This window comes from Macrosteles quadrilineatus, unplaced genomic scaffold (assembly GCF_028750875.1).
Source record: "Macrosteles quadrilineatus isolate MER2022 unplaced genomic scaffold, UCM_ALF_1.0 Scaffold_3__2_contigs__length_128488019, whole genome shotgun sequence".
NCBI lineage: Eukaryota > Metazoa > Arthropoda > Insecta > Hemiptera > Cicadellidae > Macrosteles > Macrosteles quadrilineatus.
The window spans coordinates 63,805,024-63,816,132 of record NW_026542596.1 but is presented as its reverse complement, the minus strand read 5'-3'; the positions used below and the strand labels follow the sequence as shown (position 1 = coordinate 63,816,132).

Below are 11,109 nucleotides of genomic sequence, written 5' to 3'. Positions count from 1 at the left end.
AACCAGCTGTCTTACATTGTTGTAACAATTTAGAAAGGATCAGATGATTTTAAAGAATAAACAATAACAATTAAAAGCCAGTAAAGAAATTATTAATTATTTAAAAAATTAATAACTCAAAAAATCATCAGATCATCATCTCAAAATCATCTGTCCAACCAGCAGTCTTACATTGTTGTAACAATTTAGAAGAGATCAGATGAGTTTAAAGAATAAACAATAACAATTAAAAGCCAGTAAAGAAATTATTAATTACTAGCTGTACCCGCGGGCTTCACCCCGTTTAACTTCATAAGTATTCGCATGGCTCATTCACGTCCTGGTTGAAGTTCGTTCGCTGCGCTCACTTGCCTTCAGGTTAGCTCGTTCGCTACGCTAACTCGCCTCCAGGTTGAAGTTCGTTCGCTACGCTCACTCACCTTTTGGTTGGAAATTAGCTGTTGTCATAAATTAAAAAAAATAAATAATAGTGCTGCACCCTGTTGGTAATCCTTGTAACTTTTATGCTATTGAACATCATAAAACAGAATAAAACTTGTTTAATTGAAACAGCTGTTAAGATTCATTAATTCCTTTTATATATGAAAAATCATAAGATTAACATGGGGAACTACAGAGCCACTGGGGCGGAGCCCGAAAGGGTTTTTGAGATAAGAATATGCTTTAATGTTAATCGGGAATGTGAGCTATAATCATGCCAAATTTCAGCCCAATCCGTCCAGTAGTTTATGCGTGATTGAGCAACAAACACACACACAAACACACACACAAACATACACACAAACTCACAAACTTTCAGATTTATAATATTAGTAAGATTTAAAAAATTAATAACTCAGCTGTTTGTTGTCCGATCTTTAAGATCTATGTCTCATTTGATTTGGCATAACATTTCCTACATTTTGTTATTCTTGTGTTTATTTGTAACTCTAGTGGTTTTCATGTAATTTGAGGTCAAAGATTTTAGATGGCCGCCATTTTGAAACGGCTATAGTCAACGAAATGAAATTTTGCATGTTTGTGTACCACGTTAAAATACACAAGTGTGTCAAATTTAAAGTTTTTACCTCGATTCAAACTCGAGTTATAAGGTTATTTATAAAAAAACACATACAGACAGACAGACGGAAAACGAGGCTCCGGCGACCCATGTTTATGATGTAAAATATTCATGTATTAATCCAAGGAATAATCCTGTGAATTTTGTCGAGAGAGTTCACAAACACCCTGTATAAAGAAGGGAAAACCAAAAAATATAAATACTGTAACATAATTATTTCCATCAATATTTTTAGTCTACAGTAATTATCCAAGAATCCCTCACAATTTGTGTCCAATCTAGAAATTCTCCCAAAACTATGCGGCAATCATTATTTCGAAATTCACAATAGTTTGTACAAAATCAAGATATCTTCTTCCACCGAGGCAATTTGCTCAACAGTTGGAGGGCTTTATTGAACCTGGGGATCAGTAAGCTGATGCTACGGTTCATGAAAGGCATTCAAAAAGTGAAGGCGGCTGCAAAAAGTGAAGTCGTAAGGCGAACTCATGTTGTTGTAGGGGGAGGGGGGGGAGATGCACGTGTGTTCCCAGGGATTGAAAGACCCGGATGTGCAAGGTAAAGGCCCCAGTCTCTGGTTACCGAGATCTGTGATTAGCCTAAGGCCAAGAAGACACTGCCCCCGACCGCACCGCCACCGACTTGTCTTTATACTCTGCCGTTAGGGTAACGTGAGGTTGAAAAGTCCTTGTGGTGAGTTTAGACTGAAATTCTTGTTCAATACCACTGAAAATTGGGGAAAGTTTTCATAAAGGTTGGGACTTGGATTTCCACCAGAGATTGACATAAGGCCAAGAAGACACTGCCCCCAACCACTACCACCACCGACTTTTCTTCACATTCAGAGGGTCTGATAAGCTTCAAAAGCTTTTTTTTTTGTGTTGTATAAAATCTGACACTTACATTACAAACGCACTGAATATTTTGAAAAGCCTCGGTTTCCAGATTCTAGTTTTTAAATCAAAACTCACAACTGGCAAGTAGCTGCCGTCATAAGTTGTATTGGTCGTTAGTTGCAGGCCTTCAAGTTTTTTGTCTTTGGTTGTCCATGTTCATTATAGTGACGTTATATATATAAAATATATTTCCTTTATTTCTCATCTAGTAGTAACTGTATGAAAAATATAATAACACGCGTGCAAACTGCCACAAGCACTGCCAAAGTGCCACCTCGCCCAATAGTTACACAAATAACTATTGTTTACTATGTTTATAAAACCCCTTTTTTCTCAGCTCCTGTGCATCGCAGGGAACATCTACGCATACTGTTAGAAGGATGTGCCAGTAGATGTGTAGAATCCCTTTATTAATTAAAACAGGCTATAAAATAAGGAAAAAAAATTACAAATAAAAAAAATAACATGGGCCTTATGGTTTGCCATGTTGGTGACGAAATAACAACAAAATATATACAGAAAATCAAAACAAATTGATTAAATTACAATCACATGTTTTATTTACAGCGTGGGGTGAAAATAAATAAGTTTGCACAATACATACTTTTGATCGAGTTTTTGACGACGGGGCGAGCTCTAGTCTATGTATTCAAGTCTATGCCATCGATGTATAATAGAGTTATTATACATCGATGGTCTATGCAAGCATGTTTCTTTACAATCTTTTTTTCAGCTCGTGTACATCGCAGAGAAAATCCACGCATATTTTCAGACAGATATTTTCCTGTAGATGTGCAGAATCCCTTTGTAAATTAAAATAGGTTCAAATAAAGCACAAAAAATGAATTTAAAAATAAAAAATGTACATAGACCTTATGGGTTGTCATGCTGGTGACAAAATAGTAACTAAATATAAACAGAAAATCAAAACAAGTGGAAGAAATTTCAATCACATGTTTAATTACAGCGTTGGGTGAAAATTGAGAAGTCTGTCAATTCGTAGTCAATTTTTCGACCACTGGACGTCTATATTATTAAAAGAATTTGTTGGATTTTTGTGTGCAGCAGATCGACCCCTAAATATTTATTTTTATAGGCGTATCGGGTATCAATTTAAATTCTTATCTTCTAGATGAGCCTTTTGCGGGTTTGGATTATATCCCATGAAAGCCCTTATTTGTTCTATAGGATTTTAAAATGTCATAGTTTGTGCTGAATTCCGTTGTCAATCATCTGAACCTTTTTAAGTTTACATTACTTTGTTGACACATTTGTTAACGTACATGTTAAAGTACATTTGTTAACACCAAAACATATGGCCATGATACAATTTTGGTGTTATTTGTAGTTGGTGATGTTTCAGTGAATTCTAATAAAATGTTGTAATGATATTTGTATAAAATGTAAAGAAGAAAATGATTTACATTAGATATTGTGTTGTATGAGGGTTTTATGTTTTCATAATATGTTTTGTTGATGTTTTAGGGAATTCAAGTTAATATTGTAATACTATTTGTGTTAAATATATATAAGAAAATGACTTACGTTACATTTTGTGTTTTAATAGTATGTTCCATTTGTATCCATAGTATTTGTAATTTTTCTAAGATGCTTCTAAGAGATCGCGCATGCAATGAAAATGATAGGGGTCGCAATCCAATTAATATGATTATGAGATATAATCGCTTTCACCCTTATCAACTATATACCAAATATATCACGGATTTTTAAGTCACGAAGGGACGCAGGTTACTAGTAACGCAGGTGCTAGTAATATCAAAATGGCTTTTATATATATAATTAAATAAACATACAGGGATAAGGCTTGCTGAGATTGTCTAAGCCTTATGGAACGTTCACAATCCCTTATTATAAGGGATGGATATCTAACACTTTCTAGGATATTCCGTCACCCCTAGTACGTTACGTGTCGCAAGAGCCTGAGAACGAGAGCCCACGACCACGCCTTCACTTCCTCTGCCATTCATGCCCTCTTGTGTCTTGTCTGGTATAAAGAGCAGGTTTTTGTCCGTTGTCCCAAGACGTTGGTTTGTCGGTTTATCCCGACTCTTGAGAAGGCGGAGCTGCTTCAGACCTGTCAAGACGCCGGTGTAATGTTAATTTAGGGTCTTGGGCTGTCTTATTCGTAGCGTCTTCGTCGTTTTAAATTAAAAGCTTTTGTCAGCGCACTTATTTACGAAAGGAATCTATGGATCTATAGATGGTTAAAAGATGGTATGTAGCTTTGCAGTTAGCATATCAAATTCAGTGCTTGAGGTACATTAATTGCGTCAAGCTCTTAAAGGGTCCCAAAAAATGTTCCTTGGTTGCACCAAGTCCAAGCTGAATTAAAGCTTGGTTAATGTTAACTTGGTTATATTTGAAGAAAGTAAATTACTTTGGTTGGTAGGTGTGCCGGCAGAAGGTATGTCAATGTTTACGTCATCCTAATCTAACCTATCCTTACCTGACCGAACATACTCAATTATACAGTCAAAGAGGGCAGCGACTTGGTGTAGTTAAGGAACGTATTGGGTGGTTCCCTGGAGTAGTTGGCGCAATTCAGGAATACCCAATTACTCAGGTCAGTTTGTGCAATTAATGCCCGCCCGCTGGAGGGAAGGAGGTAGATTCGTGACATGTCCACAAACATTTGAGTGGTGTGTATCCCTTCCCCCTGAAGCTTAAATTACTTTTACGCAAAATACTACTAAGCGGAGGATGTAGACAATAAAATGATCTTTGGTGTGCTAAATCGACTGACTTGTACACGGGTACTAGTTTGAACATACTTACATTCATAAATGTGTATAATAATGTTTGGTTACTGAAAATGGTAGATGGGTAGTTTTAAAGTTCAATTATCAATTATTTAAGATGGGGACGCCACTATCAGCGTATTTTAACCCAAAAATGAGTGAATGATGAGTGTAGGATGAGTATCACGATCTTGTAGTCTTGTTAGTGACTAAGGCCGACCTGTTCCTTAGACACAGCTGTTAATTAATAGTCCATACAGCTAATGGCAACTAAGGGACCTACAGTTGGATCCTTTCCTTGTAATTAACGAATTGGTCTAATTATCGGGATAGTACTACAGATCGTCGTAGTACTTACTATTGCAGACGTTAATCCACACCAGGAAGTATCTCATCCATAATGCATGCCTAAAAATATCCACAATTCGTGACCTCCTATATAGTAGTTGGGACAGGACGACGCAATTGTCCCAGTATTGTAATTAAATTAGAATTGCAGACGACCCGTCATGCGTAGTGTTGAGTTTCGAACCTCGATGGCTCTTCCCAAAGATTACCTATTAAGTATTTATAGTAGGTAGCCTTTTGGTATGCATTATTAAGAGCCCTTCTTATGTACATTATAACACTCTTCAATTAAATAAATTGGATTATTAGGATGCGATTAACTAAGGCAACGCTGGTTATTGGATAAAAACCGTCCATATTTGGTAAGCCTATCACGTGGCACCACGAAAGACAACGGTGTCTGTGTAACGGAAATATATTTTGGAAAATGAATTTGGACAAAAAATGTGTTTCTACAACTCAAATGCAAACATGAACAACTACTGCGTGAGAAGTTTTGTATGAGAATGTCGCGTTTATCTACACGTTAAAACAGATAACGGAGTGCGTTTATCAATTAATGATATCTATGACTATGTCTTCTCAAGAGGACGTTTTAGATTGTAATATGGAACAGAGAATCGCTTTTACCAGTCATGTGAAAAGTATACAGTGTTTAATGTGGTTTGAAACTGTTAAATTGTGTCAGTTTTAAAATGACTTGGGAATTAAATGTAATTTATTTGTTAGCTCTTTTCATTCTATCGTATTTATTATACTGGTATCTTACTAAAGAGTATAACTACTGGAAGGATAGAAATGTTCCATTTATAAAGCCAAGTGTTCCTTTTGGAAGTGCTAAAGAACAAATGATGAAAAGAAGTTCCTGGATTTCATTCATCAACCAGTTTTACGCCAATTTCAAACATCAAGGATTCGGCGGAGTGTATTTTGGAAGACGACCATCATTTTGGGTATGCGATCCGAAGCTAGTCGAGCACATTTTGGTTGAAGATTTTGCACATTTCCACGATCGATGGAGGCAATCGCCAAAGTCAGAAACAGCAGAGGGAAACACCTTGATGTTTAGCCAGGGAGAGAAGTGGCGCTCTCTTAGACTGAAACTCTCTCCAGCATTCACCTCTGGCAAAGTCAAGGGAATGTTCCAACAGATACTATCCAGCACTGACAATTTTATACAGAGAGTTTTAAGCTCTGACCATCAAGACGGTGTTGATGTTGAGTCTTTAACTACAGACTTTGCCACCGAGGCGATGGTCAGTTGCCTGTGCGGAGTGCAGATGTCAAATTCTAAAGAAGCGGTAGAGTTCAACAAAGCACTGAATATAATTTACAAACCAACGCTACGTAGAAACATTGTCTTTACTCTGTATAGCATTTTCCCTACAAAGTTATTTAAATTCATTGGGATAAGAGGAGCACCACATGAGGCAATAGACATTCTAAAGGGGGTTGTAAAGAGTATCTTGAACTATCGAAAGAGAAGTGGCGAAAGAAGAAATGACATCCTTCAAACAATGTTTGACTTGAAAGAGCAGGAGGAGAGTGAATATGGAAAAGAAGAGATCGAAATTATGTTTTCTAGCAAAATCAAAAGGTTGTTGAAACAATTAATGGTTGAAGACCCAGAGCCTACTAAACAATTCACCGAAGAAGCTATAGCTGCACAAATTCTGGGATTCATGTCAGCAGGAATTAAGCCGATTTCAGTAACTGTTACTTTCGCGCTTTTTGAAATCGCTAATAACCCGTCAATCCAAAACAAGCTGCACAAAGAAATTGACTCAGTCATGCTCAAGCATAAGGATTGGAACCTTGAAGCTCTCAGGGAAATGACCTTCCTCGACGGAGTGGTCCAAGAAACCCTTCGCGTGTATAGCGTGAACGTGCTTTTGATGAGGGCAGTCAATGAAAAATACAATTTACCAGGGACTGATGTGGTTCTCGAGAAGGACATGCAGGTTTTTATCACTTCCGACGCACTTCATAAGGACCCGGACTTGTATCCTAGTCCCCTGGAGTTCCGGCCGGAGCGTTGGCAAGGTAACAACTACAGAACTTCTTCGACCTACCTCCCGTTTGGACACGGTCCCAGGATATGCATCAGCATCCGCCTGGCCGTGCTGACGGTGAAGTTGTGTCTGGCGAGGGTGGTGGCTCAGCATGACCTCAGCATCTCACCGAAGATGACCCTTCCTCTGCAGTTTGACAAAAATCTACACTTCAAGGCTAGAGATGGCGTCTGGTTGAGGTTTAGTAAAAGAAAATCATAAGTGATGGTTCGATATTTTATCATGTGTAAGTACGATAAATTGAAAAATAACAACAGTAATTACTCACGAATACTTAATTTTAACCTAATGAACCAAATGCACCAAATGTGTTTATTAAGATCTAGTTATGTCTATACTTACTTGATTATCATATTTTTGTGTTGACGTTTGTTATTTATTTTCTTACTGATGGGTATATTTTCTTGTATTGCCCTTGTAAATTCCTTTATACTGTACAAGCAGAGTACCAGTCGCGTAGAGTACGAGGTTGGCGTATAAGTATAAAATGCGTATTGCAGTTATACTCGTGCTTTGGGTTTGCAATGAGAGAGGACACGGTAAATGTTGTTCTTTTAATTTACGGGATGCTATAGTATAGCACATCTACCATAGCCATAATGTTCTACCACTGCACCAAAACAATGAAAGAGTGTAAATTATCATTTTTCACAGATTTTTGTAGCTAGTTGGTTCAAACATTTCAAATTAGGTGTTGTCATAAATGCAAAAGAAATGTAATAGTGCTGCATCCTGTTAGTAACCCTTATAACTTTTTAATGCTAATTAAATATCAATCATAGAACAGGCTAAATACGAAATCCAAATTTCGTACATTAACAGCTGTGTCTAAGGAAAATGTCAGCCTTAGTCACTAAAAAGACTACAAGATCTCGTCACTCATCCCACACTCATCCTTCACTCATATTCGGGCATAAATACGCACATAGTGGCGTCCCCATCTTAAATAATTGATAAATGATAATTGATTGCCAATTGATAATTGACGCAATCATGAAACCATCGATCGAAATTATGTATGGGAATTTTGACCGGGCTCATAATGGTATTTTACAGCCCCGAATTTTGACACCAAATACAGCTGAGGTTTAATCATTTCCTCAAGCATGCACGTTTCAGCTACCTACAAAACATCTCAAATGAGAAATCCAAATGCACAGTCACTCATCATCTCATCATCCCTCCCAGTCATCTCCAATCTCGATCTCATCGTGTCCAGGAAGCGCCCTAAGATGGCGGGGTGGTGGGGGAGGGTGGCGCAGGTATGGTTGCGCCTGCGCAGGTACCCTTTATTGTGATTGCGCCGCTGCACACAAAAACACAAGTGCCTACCTCCGGTGCTGGTTTCACAGGTGTACTCAACACTCACAGTACCGTGTAGTCTTCTGTTATGTAATGATGAGTGACGTAGGGCTCAATGCACGCCCGACGGTTAGGGGCTATTGTTCCTCAACATTTAAATTTCAAATTAATTTTGGATCCCTTGTAGCTGTGTTTGATTCGTTTTTATGTTACTTGTTTTTCCCCTGTACACATAATATCATGGATTGTTAGACGATTTCAATGTATCAATGATGGTTTTGTTATATTTTATTTAACTAATAAGTGCAAAATAAAATGGTTGACTAGTTTAAATATTCCGGTTTATTACCAACCTGCTTCAAAAGAAGTTTTTGTTTGAATAATATTGAATAAGGATAGCATTCAGACAACTATGCAAATGAACTATGCAAGTCCGAGCTTGTGGTATTACTAACAAAGGTTTTTTTTAGTGTAGAATGAGCTGTTACCTATTTAATGCCACTGCAATATATGACTATTTACTATTTGATACATAAGTCTATACGAACTGTAGATACAATCTATAGTCAAAGATATGACCAATCATTATTATGGTGAAATTAATACAAACACAGTTGTTAATTTTTTTTTGTAGGACACAATAAGCTACCAACTAAACATTTAAAAATTAAAACCTTTGAAATTATTTTTAAATATAGCCTAATATTTTATTTCATTAATAAAGAACAAAATTAATTTACATAAAAACCATCCTAAGCATTATAATTATGATTTGAGATATCACATATATTTTAGTATTTTAATTTAACCCAATTACGAGTAAGTTATGAATGTAAAATGGAGGGTAATATTATTCGGGTAACAAAAATACTTTGATCTTCTGGGTCAACGCCTGAATAACCCAAGTTAACCTTTTTAGAGCAGTTTATTGAAATCAATTTTAGTTTATAAGCCATCCTGATAAGCATTCTCTCCCTGAACTTCGCAAAATAAGTCTAATAAATTTCAGATTAATTTAATTCAGCATCTTTTTCCTCTTGCGTGACAAAATTGTATAATTGAGATTGGGCCTAATATTGTATCATTATGTGAAAAAATCCGGTAATAATATATTGAGATTTAATCAACTACGAATCTAATGATTATTACTAAGTGACTTTTAATTGAAACATTGTAATGTTACTTTAACATCATGAAATAAAAATAATTTTACTTGTGTTTAATCCCCATGTTTCAACCCGTAGTATCCCTTACACCCCGACCTACCCCAGCAGGCGCTGTAAGGGTGAGTTTAGGGTGCAAGTCATGACTCATTGGTCAGACCGGATGTCGTTAGACCCGCAATATCAGTCATCAGTCATTGATAAACAACTTCTTGGAGAAGATTTGCATTTCGGGAAACTTTTGATTCGACAGGAAGCTCTTTGTGTGACAAAACTACCATGTTCATGATGGTGACATGCACCAACTTGTTACTTTGCTCATTTCCGTTTTAACAAGAAATATATTTACTGAAGTAGTTTATTGACTGTGACAAAAAAATTTTATGTAATACTGTATACCACAATCTGACTACGACGTTAATTTACAGAACATATTTAAAAACTGTATAGTTATTCATGCAACATAATAAACAATCTTTTTTAAAGCCCAATACTATTTTAGTTAACAAGATATTTATTTAATTTAGTCGTTACCCGTATAACCGTTTCCACATAAAAAACAGAGTTGATATTTTGATTTTACAATAGCTAGAAATAGTCTATTTGCACTGTCTAAAGTCAATAATGAAACCTCATTTTAATAATAGCATTAAGTATATTTTATTTCAAAATTTCTATCTATATATTAATAGGCAAGCATGTTTCTAACATTTCTTCTTAGCTCGTGTGCATCGCAGGGAAAATCTACGCATACTGTTAGAAAGATATTTTCCTGTACATGTGCAGAATACCTTTATAAATTAAAATAGGCTCAAAAATAAGCACAAAAATTAATTTAAAATGTTAAAAAAATTAACATGGGCCATATGGGTTACCACGCTGGAGACGAAATATAAACAGAAATCAAAAGAAATTGAAGAAATTCCAACCACATGTTTTATTTACAGCGTGGGGTGAAAATAAACTTAAAGTGTTTAAAATAAGTGTACGAAAGAGCCATGTGGAGTTTTTTTTTTAAGAATTTTTATTTTTAATTTCAAAATAGAGGAATCAGTACATTATTTTTGGTCGAGTTTGCGACCACTGGACGACCTCTAGTTTAGTTAAAACAGCTGATTGAAAACGCTTGTTATAATTCCCATCTATATGGGACCAATATTGTTTGTTATGCCATTAAGAACATTTTATCTACATAAGCGCATATTTCCAGCATGAACCATACTTCAAGAACAGTAACTATTTGAAGTCAATAGTAAAACAGCGTTGTCTATAAAACCTATTTGTATCTATGCATAAACATCGGTTTGACAGTTAGCTATTACTGTAAGTTAAAATACCTGATTTAAATTACTAGTCTTAGTTCCAATTTAGATTAATTATAGAAAATCATTAAAAAACGGTACCTATTTAATCAGTAGTATTTTCCTATTGACCTGTAATACTTAATGTATATTCTTTGATCAATTGTTAATGTTTTTCCCATTTAGATCTTATATTAGTTTGCTAATA

The 11,109-nt window shown here is 35.9% G+C and overlaps 1 protein-coding gene across 1 annotated transcript; it reads left to right on the top strand.

The window, feature by feature from the left end:
- Nucleotides 1-5,914: 5,914 nt before the first annotated feature.
- Nucleotides 5,915-7,336, top strand: LOC128989257 (cytochrome P450 6k1-like). The gene has a single exon (XM_054411133.1). The coding sequence runs from the start codon at nt 5,915-5,917 to the stop codon at nt 7,334-7,336; it is 1,422 nt and encodes a 473-aa protein (XP_054267108.1).
- Nucleotides 7,337-11,109: the final 3,773 nt, after the last annotated feature.

What these genes read in the sequence shown, in the direction of transcription:
- LOC128989257 (XM_054411133.1), top strand. Translation starts at nt 5,915, where the DNA reads ATGAAAAGAAGTTCCTGGATTTCATTCATCAACCAGTTTTACGCCAAT.